The sequence below is a fragment of the Hipposideros armiger genome, unplaced genomic scaffold (genome assembly GCF_001890085.2).
Source record: "Hipposideros armiger isolate ML-2016 unplaced genomic scaffold, ASM189008v1 scaffold_830, whole genome shotgun sequence".
NCBI classification, from domain to species: domain Eukaryota; kingdom Metazoa; phylum Chordata; class Mammalia; order Chiroptera; family Hipposideridae; genus Hipposideros; species Hipposideros armiger.
In genome coordinates, this window is record NW_017732180.1 from 16,201 (window position 1) to 38,404 (window position 22,204).

Genomic DNA, 22,204 nt, shown 5'->3' on the forward strand with positions numbered 1-22,204 from the left:
TCCAGTGACTAATTTGCAGTCCCTTATCCATCCATCCGTCCATCCATCCATCCATCATCCATCCACCACCCATCCATCCATTGATCCATCCATCCATCTATCCATCATCCATCTATCCGTCCATCCATCCATCATCCATCCATCTGTCCATCGTCCATCTGTCCATCATCCATCATCCATCCACCATCCACCCATCCACCCATCTGTCCATAATGTATTCATCCATCCTTCCATCTGATATTTTCTGAAGAAGGAGGAGGACAAGAGTGACATGATCCAATGACATGATTCATGCAAAAAGAGCAATACTAAACGCAAGATATTTATATCAGACTTCCTTAACCTCAGCACTACTGCCATTCAGGGCCATGGAATCCTTTGCTGTGGGGCCTGTCCTTTGAATTGTTAGGGTGCGAACAGCATCCGTGACTGCTGCCCACTCAATTCCTGCATCACCCACAACCAAATCCATCTCCTGGCATTGCCAAATGTCCCCGGGGTGGGGGAGGGGCAGAATTGCCTCTGATTGAGAATCCCTGACTTATAGAAACCCCATCCTCAGGGAGGGAAATTAGTCTACCACTTTTCTCTATAAAGGAAAGGCCTTTAATTTCAGCAGCAGTAGCAGCATTTCCAGACGTTTTATTTTCTAGAGACATGTTTCCTGGTGCAGGAAAACAGCAGAGACTTGGGGCCTTTCTGAAATTAGAAATAAAATCTTATCCCTTGGGAACTCTTTTTTTCCCACCACCTCTGAGAACTGTGGCTGATTCAGAAAACACCTCCAAGGCTTACTGAAGAAGTCCTTATGAAATCATGGCTAACCTGGAAAGCAGACCCAGGTTTAGTGCCTCTAGACTCCTGCCCTGGTTATATCGATGACTCTACAACTGCAGAGTTCACCCCGATCTTCCCCAGTGGGATCAGAGCAGAGTGAGGCCTTCTCGCTAAGGAGTTCTGTTGAGGTCAGCCACGTGACTTGATCCCCCAGCCCAGGCTGAGGCCAGGGAAGCCATCTTGGTCCAACGGTACCATCCAAGGCCGGCGCCTTTCAAGGTGAGCACCTGACTACCGGCTCACTTTGCCTCATTCCTCGCTGCCCCACCTGTGTCCACGCCCAGAGACTTCTGAGTTGCACGAAGGCTGTCCAGAGCCTCTTGGTGCCTTAAATAGCTCTTGACTATTTTCGTTCCCATTTCCACTGCAGCCTGTCTTTCCCCTCCCCCACATCCTGTTCAAGCTACCATCATAGCCCACCTGGACTACCGCAGTAGCTCAGTAACCGTTCCCCTCACATCTACTCTGGCTCACTTCCATCCATCCTTTGCACACCAGACACCAACATCTTCCCACTGAACTTGGACTACAACTCAGACTCCTTGCCCTGGCCTGCAGGGCAGTCCTACCCTCCTATCCAGCGCCATCACCGACCACTCTCCGTGCTCCTCCACTCTTGGCCCATCAGCCTTTTCGCACCTTAAAACACAAATATGATTCTGTCAACCCCCTTTCAGCTCTCCCCTGGCCTTGCAGACATTGTGTGGTATCGCACTGTTCCGAGGAGAAGCATCCCAACAAGTCTGGTTTCTACCCAGCAGTCTGACATCACCTGCCGTGATCTCCCATCTCTGTGGTCCAGTGGCTGCGTCCCCTCTGCCCCCCGTGAGTGCAGGCTCTCCCCACCACAGGGCCTTTGCTTATGCCGCTGTGTTCACCCACTGAGCTGTCCCCTTCCCTTTATGCCAGGTCAATCTTCATCATTTGTCAACTCTGAGCTTCAGCATTGTTTCCGCACGAGGATTTCTCTCACCTCCCTGACTAGTGCTTGTCCTCTTATTGTATTATACATCCTTACTATGTCGTATACTCTCATTCACTGCTTCCTACTTGCAATTTTACACTTAGTGACACATGTACTATATTAACAGCTGTCTTCCATACCCAACGCCAAGCTCCAGCACGAATGGGACCAGGTCTGTTTTGTTACCATTTGGGGCCCAGTGTTCAGTGCCTGACTTATAGCAGGTGCTAACTAAATATGAATTGGGGGATGACGAAGGAGTACCTCAGCCACTTCTAGTACCAAGCTGCATGCTTGGAGGATGGAGCCCACAGGAGATTCTCAGGAGCCATGGCAGACAGGCTGAGGATGGGGCACCTCGGTGTGAGGGCAGCTCACAGCATCGGGAAATCGTGTGACTTGATATGCTCTTACCCCTTCTTCTTTTTGTCACCTCTATCCCACTCCTACCTTCAAGGTAGGCATAGAGTCTAGTTCTGTATCGCTCGCACCTTGTTCGGGGCCTGGCATGCAGTGGGTGCCAACAGAGCTGCCCTGAACAAAAAGATGCATGCATTGAGGATTTCATGCAGATCTTATCGTGTGAGCTGCGGTTCACTTGGAGGAATTAAGGAGGTTCGGGGAGGCTCGGGATGGTTCTTTAATAAGAGAACATGGTGTATTGGAGTCTTTCACAAAACCTATGACAGAAAGAGCCTGGTTTCTTTTTATACTAACATTTATTGAAAACATACTTTTTGCCACCCCTGAGATAAACGCTTTTCCTGCTTTCCCTTGACACCTAGAAGTCCATTTGTAGTTGCTGCTGAATTTATAGATGGGGAAATTGAAACTGGGAGACAGCACAGCAGCCTAAGGTTAGGGAGTCATTGGCAGCTCGTGTTCAGACTCGGGTCTGACGTCAAAATCCATGGGCTTTACCATTTCCTGCAAGGACCCCCTTCACTAAGGGAGTCCATAAGCGGGGCAGCCAACGCCGTTTGTCGTTACGCCCTTACCCACCAGATGGAGGAGTCCATTCCTGCTCAAATCTCCAGGTTGAATGAGAGGATGGATGTGTGTGTCTGGACAAGCGTCAGGATTTATCCGGCTAGAAGGGGAGCCGTGATTCAGTCACTGAGCCCCAGCTCCACACGAGCCTCCTGTTAGTACACGACCTCCGATTTCTCAGGCCTCTGACGGTGGTCAGACGGCAGTCTGCAGGCAAGGCGACCTTGAACTGCTACCTGCTTTCCGATCCCGCTGGAAGGGCCCCTTCCTCCTTAGCAGGCTAAGAAGCCAGAAGGGGCGTTTCACTCTGGTTTCCAGTAATTTGTTCTGCTCTGTGAATGTCTGCGACTGCTTGTCCAACGTCATGAAAATTGGATTACTGAGTGTTAATTGGTGCTGGCTCAGCTGGTGGAAAAGGGACAGTGTCACATGGAAGTGAACATTGCTGTGATGTTGCTGGGGATTTGGTCCCTGGAGACGACAACATCATAGGTAAAAGCTACTCTCTAGGGGAGCCAGTATGCCCCCTGCAGACCTTTGAAAGGAGGAGGGTCACTTCTTCCATTAGAAGGAGAGGGTTTGTTTCCAATGCTGGTAAGATGGAGGGTTTGGTTAAGATGTCACTCATTCATCCATTCATCGAATCATTTTCAAGCTCCTGCTAAGAGTCGCCCTTTGTGTTGGGCTCTGGAGAACCAGTGGTGAATAAAACAGATCAGGTTTAGGTCTTCATGAAGCTCACGTCCTATCTGAGGCAGATAAACAGTAGTCGAGTAGATATATGATATAATGTCAACAGCATTTCCATCTGATGCTTTTATAGTCTCCATTAAGTATGAGAAAAGGTCATCTTTCTTAAAACCTTGAGACACAACTCCTGTAGAGTGCACCCATTAAAAGTGTACAATTCAGTGTTTTTTTTTTTTTATATTCACAGAGGTGTGCCATCATCACCATAGTCCATTTTAGAACATTTTCATCACCTCAGAAAGAAGCTCTGTAACCTTTCGCTGTCACCATCTTATACCCCAGCCCTCACCTCCGGCCCCAGGCAACCACTAATCTTTCTGTCTCTATAGATTTGCCTATTCTGGACAGAGAAAAGATCATGCTTTGAGAGTGGGGGAGCATGGAAGAAAGCTTTACTGTACTCACCTCCCGAATGAGGCCTCTTGGCCTCAGTTTCCCTTGGAGCTCCCTCCAAGATCCGAATTTCATTGTTTCACAGGGTTGGTCCCTGGGGATGGCGCCGACCAGTGCTGATACACAATCACTCTGTTGTGATCTTACCGTCCACCTGGAAACCTACCTGAGGTTAACGCTGGGTAGAAGTATGCATGCGTGCAGGAGCAGAGGCATCTGACCCGGCGATGTTAGAGCATCAGAGAAGGCAGGGGCTGTGAGACCTGACAAAGAGGCAGAGGGAAGGTGGGGCTGGGCAGTGGCAGGTGATGGTGTGTGTCCCCCACCCCTGCCCGTCTTGGCTGGAGGCAGGGGACGGACTAGATGAGACATCTGTACTGCTCATCCCGGGTCCTGGAATATGCGGCGCTCGGGGTAACATTTAAGAACATCAAATGGATCCAGAACATTGAGATGTTCTCTGTTAAAGTCTGGGTCTCACTTTTATCCTTGCGGCTCCGGTTTTACCAGCGTGGGGCACTGTGGCCTGCAAGCCAAGCGACTTCTTACCGCCTGAAGGCGGGCGTAGCACAGGGCGCTAATGATAATTAATCCCCAGCCTTTGGGGAAAGGCTTCACGTCCGCTTAGTCCAGGGCTCCTCAGCCTCGACTGCACATGAGAATCACCTGGGAGCTTCACCAATGACTGAGGCGTGGGGCCCACCCCGCGGATTCTCATGTCACCTGTCTGGGCGCGGCTTGGGCGCCGTATTGCAACCACCTCTCCCGCTGATTTCATTGTGCAGCCAAGGTGGAGAGCCGGCTGGTTTCATCTTGCCAGGAACCCTTCACTAACAGGTAAAGCACATGAGATTATCTTGCTTCCTTCCCCTCCCCCCTTCCCCTCCCTCCACAGGCGGACACAGTGGATCAGGAGCTGACGACTGGCTCAGTCACACAGCAGTAAGTGGGGGGCCGTGCTTTCGGTTTGCTTCCGCGGTGTTCCCTCCAGGTGGCGAGTGTTATGCCCGTTACAAAGGAACAGAAACTGAGTGTGCCCGTTAGGTTTTTGTGGTAGCTTGTCTGGGTCTCAGGTGCCCAGATATTTGGTTACGCCCCATTCAGGGTGTGTCTGTGCGGGTGTTTTAGGGTAAGATGAACAGTTGGATGAGTAGAGTGAGTGACGGTGGGCCTCGTGCCGTCCACCAGCAGGAGGCCTGATGGGGACCAAGGCTGCCCTTCCTGCCACTAGGGGGCGCGCCTCCCCCCTGCCTGCCTTGAGCTGGGACGTCAGCCTTTTCCCTTTTTTGGACTCAAACTGAAACATTGGCTTGTCTTGGCCGTCCAGTCGCTGGCTTTTGGATTTGAACTACACCGTCGGCTCTCTGGTTCCCAGGCCCTTGGACTGACCTGGAACTTACCTCATCAGCTCTCCTGGGTTTCCAGCTGGCTGACTGCAGATCCTAGGACTTCTAGGCCTCCGTAACAACGGGAGCCAATTCTTTACAGTCAGTCTGTTTTTCTTTTTTCTCTCTCTGTCCACATGCATCAGTACATATACATCCTATTGGTTCTATTTCTCTGGAGGACCTGACTAATATACTGAAAGATGGAGCCATCTGGCTTCCAGATAAAGATCAGACTTTGAGTTAGGGCACACTTAGATAGGGTCCTGTATTTCTCGTCCCCTGGGTGTTCCCTTTTCTCGTTTTTTTGGCTTTGAAGCTAAGTTTGGGCCCATCCCCATATTAGGTGAACAAATCCTAGACTCCTTGGTGACAAGGTCAGTGCCAGTGTCTGCCGACTCAGGCCACAGATAGTCCAGGTTGGAAGATCAGAGTTGGCAGGAAGGATTGTCTTCATTGGACCCGGCCCTAGAATGTGTGTTCTTAGTGCCGGGCAGTTCTCCGTCTTGGACTTCTCCCCGAGTTCATGTTTGGACACTTGCGACCCACCTGCCCACCACCCAGCGTCTATTAAATTAGGAGCCATTCATGCTAGAACAGGACTGAGGCTGGAGATGCTGGAATGATTCTGAGCCGGTGAGGGAGACCCCAGGGTTTCACAGCAAACAAATGGCATGATTTAAGGAACGGAGCCAAAGTGCATCGGGTGCCACTTGGCAGCTGGTGAGTGTATTAAAACACAGTCCTCAGAGGGGGAAAGGATTTCGTCGTAATTGTTGTCATAGCCGGCTCCAGGGATCGCACAGGTGAGAACTAAGTTTAGAACCCCGGAGTGAGCTTACCTTTACGGTTGTCTTTAGGCTGAAATGTGAGGCCCTGAGGGACTGGTCTGCAGCAGATGACAGGACGTAACAGGGCATCTTGGGTGGGAGGGTGGATGAGCGGACAGAAGGTAAGAAAAGGTGCAGGGTTTGAAGAGGAGGGGGACGGATGCCGGGAGGCTGGACTGTGCAGGCAGGTGGCCACCAAGGGATCCAGGGCTTTTGAAAACGGAAGTATCTAAAATTAAATTCTAAACCATCTGAAATGCTCTCATGCAACCCCTTACCTGCAAGCTTTGGTAAAATCTGTCTGCATAGCTGGGCGGTCGTTATTGGGGAGTGATGGATTGGTGTGCCTATTGGGGGAGGGAGGTGATATCATACACAAAGGAGAAAAAACCCGGTAGAATAGAGGAGGGATCTTTAAAATGAGCCAGTTCAGTGGAAGCAGAACCCAGGGTTGTAGCTGAACTTGGGTCTCCTTAAAAGTCTCCAAAGAGATTGGGGGCAGTGCTGTGTTTCCCTCGGTTCAGGGCACGTGAGGAAATCGCCCTCGAATCTCAGAGGTCACGGTGATGCCACCTTGTTGTGAATTGAGGCTTAAGGAAGACATCAGGTCTCAAACAGAGGATGATCATGGAGACCAGACTAAATGGAATGCCCCTGAAGAAATGATGGAAGTGGCAGCAGTCCAGTTGATGTGTTCATTCATTCATTTCCCCATTCATCCATCAAATGCTGGCAACCATTGTATGTGTCACACCCTTCAGACATTGTCCCTGTCCTCAGGGAGCTTTCACCTCTGAGGCGTGAAGGCACGGGTTGCTGACACTGTATATTTCACACGTGTTGTCTTTCTAAAATGCTCCCAGCAGCTTTATGAGTCAGTGACTATTACCCCCGACATGCAGACAGGTAAGCTGAGGTCCAGAGAGGTAAGAGAACTTGCCTCAGCCCCGACAGCTGCTCCGTAATGAAACCAGTGTGTGGACATGGGCGTGTCTGACTCCGCAGTGGGAGGAGGTGCTGAAAAATTGCTAGTCAGGGGTTCAGCCTGGTTAGTGAGGTTTGCGAAGTGTCCCCGCTATTTCTCCTGAATGCCCCTCCCTCCCGCTCTGCAGTCTGCTGTGGTGCCTGTCAGCCTATCAGCCATTGGTGCTTTCCTCATCAACTCCACTTCTAGAAGCTTCACTCATCCAGGACAGGTTTGCTAGCTGCGGGCTCTGGGGGCCTGTTGAGGGGTCAGAGCAGTGGAAGCTCAGAGGGGAGGCTGGGGTCCCAGGATAGTGCTATAGAAACGTGCGGAGAGGTTCCTCTTTGCAGATCCCCAGGCTCTGCTGTCTGCCGTGCGCTAGAATCTTCCACCACAATTAGCACAGGGCAGTTCTGTGGGCCTTTTTTCATGAGCGCTGTGCCCAGGCGACGAGGAGAAAAGGAGAAATCCATCATGTGGTCCCATAAGAATAAGCCCTCCACAGCCAACTGAGTGAGCGTAAATCCTCTGCACCATCCATATGATATTTACTGAAAATGATTTGCTCAAGGCAGGCCCAGAGCCCGTCTCCTTTGGGAGAGAGCTAGGAGGTGGGCAGAGACGATTCAGGCCTGTGAGGAACAAAAAGGAATTGGACTGGCTTCTGGGAAGCCACCTGAGCCCGGAGTTGGCTGTGGTGTAGTGGACGGACATCTGTTGTATTTTTCTGTTCAACTGCATCCTCTCATTCAGGGAAATGTTCCTCTTCTACTCTGATCATGTGATTGGGATGGGGCTGCCAATCACAGATTCTTACCCAATCCCCTGGCCACGGGGGTGGGTATATGATCCAGACTCAGCCAATTACAGTACCCTGTGTGCCTGGCCCCAATGATGGGGCCCAAGCTTGCTTGTTCAAACCATTTCCTTTGGCAATGAGGACAAAGGACATTGATGTTCCTGTATTATGGACTTTGAAGGACAAGAAGCAGGGACTTCTGGGGCCTTCTTTCTCTATCACGTGGTGCCCACTGTCTGGAGGGGAGAATCGAATCATACTAGGACCACCAGAAATGAAGAAAACAGGAACCCTGAGCATGGAGACGCCAGTGCCAGTTCTGAGCGCCCTGGGGCTGCCTGACTCTTTCCCTGTCTTAATTCTGTGGTCTCGTGCCGTCGCATGGTCCAGTAGATTCGCCTTCTGATGAAACTTCTTTGAGGTGGATCACATTACTGTAAGTTTAAAGGAGCCTGATTAACCTGGAGAGGAACGTCAGAAACCATATTTTGGTGGACATTAGACTGTGCACCTACATGGCTGAACTTGAATGGACCCCAGTGGTCAGGGAGACCCCTCCTCCCCCTTGGCAGATGAGGAATCTGAGATCCATCACAGGAAAGAGGCTTGCTGTGATCAGTAGCAAATCAGTGGTAGAACCAGCCCTGGAGAGGAGACGGCCTGGATCTCTCGGTTCCCGTCGGGGTGGGGCAGTGGTTTCCTGGCTGGGCAAACAGACCAGCTGAATAGGAAGGCACAGGATCAGGAGCGTCCAGACTGGACCTCAGGCCAGCCTTCTCTTCACCCCAGCTCTAAGTTTCCACCCTTCTGACGTGCCAAGACCAGGTGGGAGTGAATTAATCTCGGTTTGGTCTCACTCTCAGAGACCCGGCCTAGAGCTCAGTGTTCGGCATCCTGGCAGGGAGGCCTGACATCAACCCTCTCAGAGGCCTCGCTGCTTCCACCAGAGGTGTGGTTTCAAAGCCTGGTCGTCCACTTGTGCCCGGGGCCACCAAAGCGCTTGGCTGCGGCTGGGAGGTAGAATTCTGCTCAGACAGAATTTCCACTCCTACTGTGACTACAGCAGCCCCCTCCCCACGCCCACCCCCCGTCCCAGCCCCCAATTTTGAAGTCTCTTTTATATATTGGAGTTTAATGTACAGTTTTGTTTGAAGACGAGTTCCCCTTAAAAGAAACAAGCTTTTCTTTCCCTTTGCCAGGTTAGAGAAGTTTTCTGTCATCATGTCTTCAAATAGGTTCCCAATCCCTCACTGTTTCTCCTCCTGGTTCCCCTGTGATGCGAATGTCATTACACTTGATGCTGCCCCAGAGGCCCCTTACGCTCTGCTAAGTTTTTTGGATTCTTTTTGCTGTTCTGATTGGGTGTTTTCTGCTCCTTTGTCTTCTAAATCACTGATTCGATCCTCTGCTTAACCTAATCTACTGTTGACTCCCTCTAATGTATTCTTCATTTCTGTTATTGTAGTCTTCACCTCTGACGGGTTCTTTTTTATGCTTCCTAGCTCTCTGTTGAAGTTCTCCCTGAGATCATGGACCAGCCTTATAATCAGTGTTTGGAACACTGTGTCTGATAGATTGCTTGTCTCCATTTTGTTTCATTCTTTTTCTGGACCTTTGTTCTATTATTTGGAACATGTTTCTTTATCTCCCCATTTTGGCTGCCTGCCTGTGTTTGTTTCTATGTATTAGGTAGGGCTTCTGTGTCTCCCGGTCTTAATAAAGAATGGCCTTACGTAGTAGGTGTGCTGTGGGGCCTAGTGGCACAGTCTCCCTCCTCACCAGAGCCAGGTGCTCCAGGTGTGTCCCTTGTGTGTGCCCTCCTGTTGTGGTTGAGCCTTGGTTGCTGTTTGCACATCTGTGGGAGGGATTGACCTGCAGGCTGGTTGGTTGTGAGGACTGGCCGTGACTACAGTGGAGGAGCTGCTGTGCAGGGGCTGACCCTGCGGAGCAGGGTTTGCTTTAGCAGGGCTCTGGTGGCGGCCCAGTCTGCCCTTTGGGTGTGTTGTCCTTAGAGGCACCTGGGTGATGCTCTAGCTTGGTCTGAGGCGGGCCACCAGGCGTGCCAGCCCCAGGGCCACCTGGGAGGGGACCCGCTGCAGGCCAAATTCAGGTGCAGCCTGTACTCTGCCCAGGGCCACCTGGTATGAACCACAAAGCAATCCTCAGAGGGCCGCCACCAGCACTGGGCTTAGAGGTGCCTCAAGAGGCCAAATTGTGAACTGAAGTTTACGGTCACTAGTGCCGAGCTTAAGGCTGCTCAGCCAGAGGTACGGGACACGCTGAAGCCCAGTGCTGCTTGTTGGGGTTTTGTGAATGTTTGAGTGAGCTTATGAAAGTCTGCAGCATGAGCTAAGACAGGTCGTTTGTATGGAATAGCCAGCGGAAGTGGCAGACAAACGATAGCCAGTTTGACGGAGACTCAAATACGGCGTCTGACGCAAGGAGAGCAAGGGCTCAATAGAGAAACAAGGGCTTCTGCCAGCCCCTCCCTCCGGGAGCGAAATGCCCCTCGAGCCCTCGCCCTGGAGCAGACAACTCAGTTTCTCCCTGTACGTTTCTGGCGCCTTTCAGGCCACTGCCCCAGCGGTGGAGCTCAGAGCCAGTGAGTCTGTGCGTGGTCCCTCTAAGAGGAGCGCCTGGGACGCCACCACCCTCTGTCCCACTCAGCCACAGTCTCCACTGGCTTTCACAGCCAGAAGTTCTGGGGACTTCCCTCCCTGGCACTGAAACGCTTGCCGGGGAGCCTGGTGTGAGGCTGGGACCCCTCGCTCTTCAGGGGGGACCTCCGCAGCCGAGATATCCCTCCCGATTTCTAATGGTCACACGCAGGTGAGGCACCCACCTGTTCCGTGCGTCTCTGCCCCTCTACCAGTCTCGAGGTGGCTGCTTCTGTATGTCAGTAGTTGTACGGCGTCGGTGCAGCTAGACTTCAGGCGATTCTCAGTAATGGAGGTCAGCACAGCATTTACCTACTCCCCCATCTTGACCGGAAAAATCAGGAACTGCCACTTTAGATGGCAGTGTCTTCTCACTAACCTCTACTTAACAAAGGGTTTAAAACTATACACTTCCGCCTCAACCAGGGGACTTGCAGTCATCAAGCTGAGGCTGATAGCAAGCTTGACTGGGGAGTGCGTGCACACATCCAGGTTTCCCCAGGAGAGGCCCAACTCATGCCTGTGGTCTCAGCAGCTCCTGTAGTCTGTGCCCCCCTCCTGTTCAGAAGTATCCCAGTTTGGATGACAAATCATACAGTCACCCCAGTACTAGGGGTTGGACAGTACAGAGGAAGTCAGAGAATACAAGATGGTGTGAAGGTGCACGGTACTGCTGAAAAGAAGCCACACAGCCACGGTTCCATTAAGACAGTATTTCTTTTTTTTTTTAATTTTAAAATTCTGCATCTGAAAACACAGTATGACAGAAAGCATCTATATACACCTGCAGTGTTTTTGGTATGGTACAGTATTTATTACATCCACTTTTTTTTCTGCAAAAAATTTTGCTTTGTCACACAGAAACAAACTCCCCTAGACAGAAAAACAAAAACAAAAAACAACAGCTAAGGCACAATTTCGTTGTTTTTCTGCTAAATGAAAAGACAGAAAAGGTGCAAAAATGGGTGGGTAGTGCAATTGTTTTTGAGAATCACATTCTACCGCGAGGAAAAGCATTTGCAGGGTTGGAACTTTGATTACTGGTCAATTTCGGATAGCTCAATATCTCTTAAAATACTCCTTTAAATAAATAGCAAAATATCTACATCTTTCAGTGTGTGCCATTTGAATTCTCTCTCTCTTTTTTAAAACTTTATTTACAGATTCTCTTTTTAAAAAAATCAATACATTACAAAATATTTCTGTACAGTTTTATGCATATTATGATCTATAACAAAATAGTTATTTTTAGAAACTATATCACCACATGTCTTTGAAAGAAAAATGAAGGGGGTGGTAATAACTTATCGTGAGGCCTCTAAAAAATACCCAAACAAATGCTATTGACAACATAATATTAAAAAAATATTTTTTAAAAGGCGAAAGGACTACAAAGACGATTGCGTTCAGTTCCAGTGAGTTTCCTATGAAAACCCTGGGTTGTCTTTGGCCTCCATCAGCCCTGGAGCGACGGAGGGGCTTTGAAGGCAGGGAGAGTGTGGTCCCTTGGAGAACAGGAGCCATCCGCTGGGAGCGTTGAATGCTATCACTTTCCAGGCAGGAAGGACAGAGATACATGGCGGGACTCTCCTGATGTACCCTTGACGGAAGCACACAGTCGCCCCGTCTCTGGGGGAGGGGAGGGGTGGAAAGTGGAGGTAGCACTCTGGGGGTGATGGCGCCAGCCCACTCCCGCGGCCGCCCGCTCTGAGCGCATCAGGAGCCGGCTGAGGTTTAGACGAGCACCCAGGCCTTCATTTTACCCATAGGAAACATTTAAGGATATTTTTCTTACAGACAACATTTATTAGCAATTTCTAAGCATCTGCAAACTACAGATTGGCCGCCGCTCGCTTAGGGGGCTGCCACAAAAGCTTCAAGAGGCTCTTTCTTCTCAGATGTTGGTGGAAATGAGAGGGAGGTCAGCTTTCCAAAAATAATTTTAAGGCCACATTTCAAAAAGGAGAACCTAAGGCTTTTTGGGGGGTGGGGTGGGAGGGGATACGCAAGTCAGAGGCAAGTGAGGAACGGAGACGAGTTAGGAGTGGAGGTGGCAAGGGGCAGAACCTGCTTTCCCGTGAGGTCTGTGGGCTGAGGCCGGTGGAGCGCTCCCAGCCAGGTGGACAGGGGTGAGGGCCACGTTCTCCCTGTGTGGGCTTGGCATGGACAGAAGCAAAGACAACGGGACAGGTGGACACAGGTGGTACAAGAAAGCCCTCAGTCTTAAAAGCGGTCTGTACAAGAGTATCTTGTTTGGAAGGTAAAAAAAAAAAACGAGACAGACTGAGGGAGAGAATTTGCATAGATTGTACATTCAGATCAAGCAGATGTGGCTGTCTTTCTTTCCCTCCAGGTAAACGTCTCAGCGGACACGGTGAGGTAGCGCCTGTGGTAGACCCGTGGGCGAGTAAGGTAACTGAGGCAGAAGCATGGACATCCTGTGAGCGAGCACAGCTCCAGCCAGGCCGCCCAGGAAGCTTCCAGACACGTGGCAAGATGGCGCTGACACCTGACCTTTTCTACACACCACCCCCTCATCCTGGACCCCGTCCCTGACCTCTCTGCCTGGGAGTGATGGAATTCCAGATGGTGTGGCCTGGACAGACGTGGACCCCCTCAGGTAAGGGGCAGCAGACGGGGCCCCCAAATTCCGTTCCTTCTTCCATTCAGCACAGACAGATTGTCTTGGGACCAGGGGAGCGGAACAAGCCAGTTCTCCCGGGACACCTCCTGGGGGCCCATCCCTTTTGGGACGGGATTGACGACTCAGGTTCCTGCTCCTGCCAGAGCTCAACACGGGCAGTCATTTCTGCCCTTTCTCAGCCGCTTTTCCCTCCTGCCCAGCGGCGATGCCCAACCTTTTAAACGCCCCCTCAGGAGAGCGAGGTCACTGCCCCTGCACAGGCTGAGCTGTGGGCGTTCTCTGTGCCCATCCCGTTGAAAAGAAAACAAAGCTGCCAAGATTTAAAAGTCACATTTCCTACAAGCAGGTGAATTTCCGGCTTCCCCGCCCCACTGGGGGACGCAGCTCCCAGGTCTGCTTTATCACAGGCAGCGGGCGGCCGAGCCAGCAGACCACAACGTCCCCACCGCTCCATGGTCTTACACCAGCTGCTTCTGCGTTCGTGTCCTGGGCCCCACGGCACTGGTGACCCCGGCTATAGGGTGCGGCTCCGATCGGGCAGCCTTTGCAAACAGCTGTGCCTAGTGTGTCCCCCTTGGATGCTGCTGGGGGCTCCTGTCCCGAGCTTCCCAGGGACCTTGGCTGTGAAAAGGGCCTTCACCCCCCCACCCCCACCCCCGGAGCTGCTGCTCTCCTCTGTTCTGCATGACCTTGACATAGGGACCAAGTCCCAGCCAGGGTCCTCCTCACCCCCTGGAAGCGGAAGGACGCATGTGCCTGGAGGGGCTGCAGTGTGCCCCCTTCAGGAGCTTGTGTGGCCTTGCTCAGCCTCTGCAAAGTTCAGCTAACTGTGGGCAATGGAGTCAGAGTGACTCCTGATCCACCCAGAAAGGCCTTTCTCCAAAGGGAGGAACTGGTGCACTTGCTGAAACGCAGGCCCCCGGAACTGCTCCTGCCCACGCGGAGATGGAGACGCAGGCCTGCGTGCGTGGCCGGGGAGCGGACTGCGGGGCCAGCGGCCTCCGGAGCCCCGTTTCTGCCTGCATGTCAGCAGGCTGGCTGGGAAACCGGACAGAGTGCCACAGCCTGCTAATGCTGCTTTCTCCCTGGGAACTCACCCCCACGTCCCACCTCTGAGCCCTCTCGCAGTCTGGGGACCTGGCCGTCACGGCCCAGAGACTTCTGTCTCACATTTGTAAAAACCTCAGGCAGCCCTCACTAAAGTCCTGTCTGACCAGTGGCCTCGAACAAGTAAATCATCCTTGGGCAGATAGAGAATATGAGCTGAACGATTTTCCCTGGAAAATATCACCGTTTCTCACATTATCCTGGGCTTTGTTTGGAATTCTTTTTTTTAAGCAAGTGTAACATCTGCAAAATTATTCTCTGTTCAACAGCAGCGGACATGAAGGAACATCCCGGGTGACTGCTCAGCGTCCCAGAATTCATCGCGGTGAGTAGGGCATGAAACCCGGGACAGGAACAGGGTGGGGAGTGTCCCCAGAGGAAGCCAGCTCTGCCACCTGCTCCATGGTAGGAACAAACACCAGTGGGTAAGGAAGGTCCCGTGTGGGAACCTGCAGGCGTGCACTGCACAGGGGGCGTGACGGGGCTGAGCTCTCCAAGCCGCTGCAGTGACACAGGCCTCCCAGTATGTAAGTCCATCTGCAGATCAGACGGGCTTTCTGAGAAGGCCCCTCCCTGGAGCCACTGTTGACAGTGACCATCTCCTGGGCTCCCCTGCCTGCTCTGACCACCTACCCTTTTCCTAAAATAGATCTTGCTGGGCTTGCGTCCCTCTGTCAGGTTGTCACATGGAGGCCCAGGGTTAGACTGGCAGAGGGAGGCCCGCCAGGGAGGAGGCAGGGATGGCTCAGGAATTCCAACACCCCCAGAACCGAGTCGATGAGGCTAACAGGGCAATCGAGGCTCCAAAGTCACCCCACTTCCAGAGAGTGGATGATGATGGTCGAAGTGCCCTCATGGTGCCCAACAGCCCTGCTTTTCTCTGAGAACATGGAGAATGGGGGGGGCGGGGAGAAGAGAGAGAGAGACACTAGGCGATGAGGAGGAGAGGGAGGCGAAGGGCTGGGTGGGGGGGCCTTTTGTGAATAAAGGCAGCTTCCGTTAGTAAGATAACATAATTGACAAGCTGCAAAAACAGCACCTACTAATTAGTCATTGACTAAAATAATAAATACCTAACGTGTCCCTTCTTCATATCCTCCATTGCCCATGGGACAGCCTAGCCTGCCTTGCTGGGCAGGGGATGAGGTGGTTTTGGGGGCAACGGCTGGAACTGCGGTACCTTTGAACTCACACTGGGGAGATATACTCCAAGGACTGCTCTCCTGGGAAGGACAGTTTGTAGCTGCAGGTGGGACTTTCTCAAGGGAACCCTGTCTTTAGGGGGAGGGTGGGGTCAGAGGCAGAGGGGGGCCTCTGGGGAGGGGGGCACCTTTCAGGTTCCTGTAACTCAAGTCATTTGAATAACACTATGGTTTAGGGTTGAAACCACCAGGTACTCAAGCCTGTACGCTGCATGTCAGGTGGGCCCGTTGGCACCTCGGAAAGGAAGGGCATGAATTTAAAAACCAAAACCAAATCAGAAATGCTTTTTCCTGGATGTGAAAAGTCTGGTCCCTGTGGTTTGGTCACTCCCAACAGCACCGAGTATGTGGTTCTCAAAGGTCTGGAGTGCCTGACCTCGGCACGGAAGGGCTTGGGCAGATGAGGGCACTGCTGTGCTTTGCAGCTCGGGGTGGTTCGGCTCCAAACCATCTCTGTGAGTTTCATGGCCCGTGAGGTCACAGTCTTGGTCTCCTGGCCCGTGAATGGCCAGGAGACTCGAGACTCAGCAGCGTTGGCCCGTGTTGGCCCCAAGTCAAGGGAGGGCGGCCTGGAACCCAGGACACTGGCAGTCAAGCTCGGTGGACTTGGCCATGTCACATCAAAGGGCTTTCCTGCACATCTAGCTACTAAGAAGAAGGGCTTGCGGGGGGCTCGGAGCCCTCCGGAGCCCGCTGCCTGCCTGGGGAAGGGCCCGTGAGCGGGACTTCCTTCCAGTGGCCGGTCGTTTCAGGACTGACTCCAGGGTTCCCCGGCCCAGGGGAGCGGGGAGCGGGTGTGGGCAGTGCTGGTCACACTGGGTTTTACGGAGCCCTTGGGTTCTGACGAGGTACCTAGGAGATGCACTTGGCAAGGGGACCGCCCGTGGGCCGAGCTTTGAGAAGGAACCTCCCCTCCCAACTCCAACCAGAGCAGCCGGGAGCTCGGCCGCACCTTGAACTTCCACCCATGACTGCGCTTAGTAAACAAAGTGCTGCTCAAAGTAAAAGTTGGAGAATCACTTGTCTGGGGGGTCGGGTCACTGGAGGGGGACCACAAGGGCTCGAGGACCGACCAGAAGAGGTAAGACCACGGCGCTGAGACGGCGCCCCGCCCTCCGCCGCCCCCGTAGCCGGCTTGCCAAACGCAGGCGGTCGGCAGACCCCGCTCTGGCCTTCAAACCCTCTTTCTCCATCGTTCGACAGCCAGGAGAGCCGCTCCCACAAAAGGCGCCCCCGGGGTGGGAGGCCAGGTCCAGGCCCCGCCGGCCCTCCGGCCGCTTTCCCTTGGCGACCAGCTGTGGCTCACGCGTGCGCGGTGCTACCTGAGCCGGCCGTCGGGCTTGACCGCCCCCAGCTCCGACTTGGGGTCCGGGCTGGAGGAGCTCCAGGCTGTGTGGCTGCAGGTCTGCATGACGGGGCAGGCGGTGGGGCCGGTGGCGCAGACGCCCATGGCGGTCCACATGGTGCCCACCAGCGCGTCCAGCCAGCGCTCCAGCACGGGGCCGGTGGCGGCCGCGTTCCTGCGCGCCTGCTCCACCTGCGCGGGGCTGATGGTTAGGCTGAGCACGGGGTTCAGGCTCTGGAAGCTCTGCTCCATGTAGGCACCGCGGGGCGGCCCGCTGTGCAGCTTCAGGGCCTCCTCTGAAAGCAGAGCGGGCGGGACATGGTTAGCAGAGCTGGGAACCGGCGCCCGGCCGCGGGCGCCACGGCACTCACGCGCCGACCGTCTCAGGAGCAAGTCCTCTTCCCGGTCCCCCAGGACAGCCGTGAGGACGTTCCTTCAACACGATGAGCCCGCCCTATGCCAACTCACGCGCAGGACATGCTGCATTCATTCATTCATTGCGTATTTTTAAGTCCCTACTTGATGTAAGGTTTTTATTCAACACAGATTTACTGTCTGCTGTGTGCAAGGCATTCGTTCATCTATTCATTTGCTCAAGACTGATTCAGGGCCAGGCTCTATTCTATGTGATGGAGTGAACCAGGTAGCCAGGGAGGTTACACAAGACACACATAACTGGAGGGCTGGTGTCACCGTCCCCATTTCACAGATGGGGACACAGAGGCAGCTACAGTTAGAGACAGAGCTGGGGTTAAATTGAAGACAGGCCGACCCCAAAGCCGGTGTTTGTCCTCACGATGTCCTAATCACAGACTCTTACACCAGCTGGAAGCTAAAGCAGTAACTTTGATTTTTGTTTTCGTTTGGGAGCCAGTCTTCCAAAGACTTGGTGTCCCCACCTGTAAAACGGGGACACTCAGTCTTACACCCATCACACCTCCTGGGCTGGCAAGAGGCTCAGCCAGAAGTTCATGGGCTTTGTCAACAGTGAAGTGACATGCAAACGAGAGGGACTGTGGCTGCTTCCTGGGGCTTGAAGATGGGGATGCAGAAAGATTGGGCTGAAGGACAGAAGCTGGCCGTTTCTGGTTAGGAGGAGTTCCCACTCGTTGCGTATTAGATTGCCAAACGCAAGACGACATATTTTTATAAAGACAGCAGTGCTTCCTGTGAGCCATGTTTGCCCAGATCTGCTTTGGCTGTAGCTGAGAGCTAGGATGAGAAGAAACCTCCGTTTAAGAGGAAGCGGCGTTCACAAGACAATGCTTCCTGCTTGCCTGACAGTGGCTATCACCCTCAGTGACAGGGTGACAGCCTGGATAATCAGGTCATGTGTGGTCCTGAGCGGGGAACAAGGATGACAAACGTCCACAACATGCCCGCCCTTCTAAATGCAAAGGGAAGATAAGTGGAATTGAAAACACGCCTTGACTAACACACACCAGAAAGTCACTCCTTCTGTTCCCACTGGCCCAGGAAGCCGGGCGCAGGGCCCTGCGGATCTGAGGGGAGACTAGAGGGCGTCTTGCTGTGACTTAGCAGAGCTCCCCGACAGCCAGGTAGGCCCCCGTCTAACCCGGGCCGCAGCCCACGTCTCCCTGCTGCTGGCAGATGGGGCGGGCAGCTCCTGTACTGTTAGCCGGGACCACACCTGTTCTCTCTGGTTCTCGGTGCACCTGTCCTGCAGATGGGCAGTGGGGTGACACCCACGCTGACCAAAGGCAGGGCACGCACAGTGGAAAGGGCAGCTAACACACGCTCCAACACCAGGAACCCCTCATTGTGGCCGACACAAAGAATCCTTAGGAAAGACGAGGTGAACGTGGGACGGGCTCTTAACAGCTCCAGCCTGCGCCGCTCGCCGCTCTAATTACATTCCCCTCAATTCCACCTCATCAGATTTCTGGAGATTACGAGGGACGCGTCAATAGCAAATTACTCTTGATGAATCATTTAACAAATTGCATGGCTCCTACCTTTGTGTTCCCTGTCACTGGAATGTCGTTAACAGATACAATTACCGCTGCCTGTCGGGGGGTGCTCAGTGGGATGCCACGACCCCTGGCTCGGGCTGGGCATGGGTGGGAAGAGCCTCGCCCACGTCAGGGACTCCGGGAAAAAAGCCCGGAAAACTCAGGACCCAGCGAACGGGCCCGGCTGCTCCCGCCTCACAGGTGCGCCTCACAGCGGAGCCTGCCCTTCCCAGCGCTCCTCCATGCGAACCTGCTCAGGGACGCTTGAGGGCTTGTAGTTTGCTCTGCTATATGCGATTCCTGAGTGAGCGCTTGCCATCGATTTGGAATATGGGCACTATTTTTATGTGGAGCGAATATTTCACACCAGTACGTGGCATGTCTTTTCACCTAGTTGTATCATATTTCTGATTAACACAATTTTCTGTTTTGTTTTTTTAAACAGTGAAGAAGAGTTGCTGAAACTCCGTCTGTCTTAGTTTATCTGCTGTCTTGTCTTAAATATGATCAGGGCCTTCTGGAAGTCCCGTGGGAGGGCATCTAATAAACGGACAGATGGCATTGCCTCAGTGCAGACAGATACAAGCACTGAGGGCAGAGGGCACTGTTCTCGCAAACGCCCACCGGCCCCCCGCAGACACGGGCAGTACTCACCCGGCTTGATGGGCTGCCTGTGGGAGAAGGTCAGAGGCGCGACGAGGAATTTGCTCTCTGCAACCGGCACCCAGTGGTGGAGGATTTTCACTGTCCAGACGCCAGGCCTCAGGGGCAAGTTCAAAGGGGGCTTGTAGTGGGTGAACTCGGCAGTGGACTCGATCAGGATGTCGTAGGTGGCTGCGATGACGTTGACGGGGTCCACCCAGACGACGGTCACGGTCACGTTGGGGCCCTTGCCCCATTTCTGCATGCCTACTGGCTCATCCATGGGCCCCAGGAGGCCCCCAAAGTTCCGGAAGAGGCGCTCCTTGGCATCCCAGTCAGTGCCGACCTGAAACGGGAGAGCGAGTCCTGGTGTCACTGGGCCTGAGCTAGGGTGCTGGGTCCCAGAGAGGCCCAGGGTCCTGCGTACTGGGCCTCATGTTCCCATTCTACAGAGGAGGAAACCAAGGCTTCAGGTAAGCTTCTTGCTCACAGTCAGACAGGATTTGGACCCAGTCGGGGGGATGACAAGGGCTGTGGTCCATTCACTAAACCTTTGGGCCCCCTGTGCCTGGTACATGGTGTGTGCTTTGGGAAAAGAATGTGCACTGAATGAATGCATGCCTGCTTGCTGGCCATTCCGTGGAAACATACACCCTGCCACTCAACAGGCACAGCTGGTTTCCACCTGGCTCGTTGGTTTTCCAGATCACGTGCTTCTATTCAGTGTGACTGCAGGACGTCACATGGCGTTCCTAGAAAGAGATAGTTCTGGTCTCTGCAAAGCATTCTGGGCTGGACCCCAGGGAGGGGGGAATGTTATATGATCCATCTTTCCTGTCAGCCAGCTCTGTGTGTCTGTGTGTGTGGCCTTGACCCACCAGGGACCTGCTCTTTCGTCCCTCCTTCCATTTTTGTCACCTGCAATTTATTCACCCGATAGAAAGACTTCGTGAAATGTCCTTGCTCAAATCCTAGTACCTGGGTACACAGTAGGTGCTCAATCAATATCTGTTGAGTGGGGCGGCCAGTTAGCTCAGGTGGTTGCAGCACAGGCTCACAACACCAAGGTTGCTGGTTCGATGCCCACATGGGCCAGTAAACTGCGCCCTCCACAACTAGATTGAAACAACTACTCAACTTGGAACTGATGGGTCCTGGAAAAACACACTGTTGCCCAATAAAAATGTCTTAAAAACAAAATGAGCTCTGTTGCTTTTTCAGATGAGGGGTCCTCTTCTCTGTTCTCCTCTCCTCTCTCCCTCTTCTCCTCTCTCTCTCCTCCCTCTTCTCTCTCTCTTCTCTCCTCCTTCTTCTGAGGAGGAGGACAGAGAGGAGAAGAGAGGGAGAGAGGAGAGGAGAAAGAGAGAAGAGAGAGAGAAGAGAGGAGAAGAGATCGAGAGGAGGAGAGAGAGGAGAAGAGAAGAGAGAGAGGAGAAGGGAGAGAGAGGAGAGGAGAAGAGAGGAAAAGAGAGAAGAGAGGAGAGAGGAGAAGAGATCGAGAGGAGAGGGAGAGGAGAAGAGGGAGAGAGGAGAAGAGATCAAGAGGAGGAGAGGAGACGAGAGAGGAGAAGGGATCGAGAGGAGAGAGGAGAAGAGGGAGAGAGGAGAGAGAGAGGAGGAGGAGGGAGAGAGGAGAAAGATCGAGAGAAGACAGAGGAGGAGAAGAGAGAGAGAGGAGAAGAGAGAGGAGAGGAGACGAGAGAGAGGAGAGAGGAGACGAGATCAAGAGGAGGAGAGAGGAGACGAGAGAGAAGAGAGGAGAAGAGATCAAGAGGAGGAGAGAGAGAGGAGAAGAGATCGAGAGAAGAGAGAGGAGAGGAGAGGAGAAGAGAGAGAGGAGAAGAGAGGAGAGATCAAGAGGAGGAGAGAGAGGAGAAGAGATCGAGAGGAGACGAGAGAGAGGAGAAGAGATCAAGAGGAGAGGAGAAGGGAGAGAGAGGAGAAGAGGGAGAGGAGAGAAGAGGGAGGAGGAGGGAGAGAGAGAGGAGAAGAGATCAAGAGGAGAGGAGAAGGGAAGGAGAGGAGAGAGAGAATAGAGAGAGAGGAGAAGAGGGAGAGGAGAAGAGAAAGGAGAGAGGAGAGGAGAGAGAGGAGAAGAGGGGGAGAGGAGACGAGAGAGGAGAAGAGAGGGAGAGGAGAGGAGAAAGAGGAGACGAGAGAGGGGGGAGAGAGGAGACGAGAGGGGAGAGGAGAAGAGATCAAGAGGAGGAGAAGGGAGAGAGGAGAAGAGACGAGAGAGAAGAGATCGAGAAGAGATCGAGAGGAGAAGAGGGAGAGGAGAGAGAAGAGAGGAGAACAGAGAGGAGAAGAGAGAGGAGAAAGGAGAGAGGGGAGAGAGGAGACGAGGGAGAGGAGAAGAGAGAGAGAGGAGAGGAGAAGGGAGAGGAGAAGACAGAGGAGAAGAGGGAGAGGAGAGGAGAAGAGAGAGGAGGAGGAGGGAGAGAGGAGAAGAGAAAGGAGAGGAGAAGAGGGAGAGGAGAGATCAAGAGGAGGAGAGAGAGAGAGAGGAGAAAGGAGAGGAGAAGAGAGAGAGAGGGGAGAGAGGAGGAGAGGGGAGAGGAGAAGAGAAGGGAGAGAGAGGAGAAGAGAGAGAGGAGAGGAGAGAGGAGAAGAGGGAGAGGAGAGATCAAGAGGAGGAGAGAGGAGAAGAGAGAGAGGGGGGGAGAGAGGAGAAAGAGGGAGAGAGGAGAAAGGAGAGAGAATAGAGAGAGAGGAGAAGAGA

At 53.1% G+C, this 22,204-nt stretch overlaps 1 protein-coding gene across 1 annotated transcript in view; it reads right to left on the reverse strand.

Annotated features, from left to right (window-relative positions):
* Positions 1 to 11,272: 11,272 nt before the first annotated feature.
* The window catches only part of XYLT1 (xylosyltransferase 1), a gene marked incomplete at its 5' end in the record, with an annotated part of 333,684 nt that continues 322,752 nt past the window's right edge, over positions 11,273 to 22,204 (reverse strand). Inside the window, 2 exons of the mRNA XM_019629188.1 lie at positions 11,273 to 17,163; positions 19,495 to 19,828. Of these exons, the coding sequence (XP_019484733.1) occupies positions 16,841 to 17,163; positions 19,495 to 19,828 (657 nt within the window). The remainder of the gene's footprint in view (positions 17,164 to 19,494; positions 19,829 to 22,204) is intronic.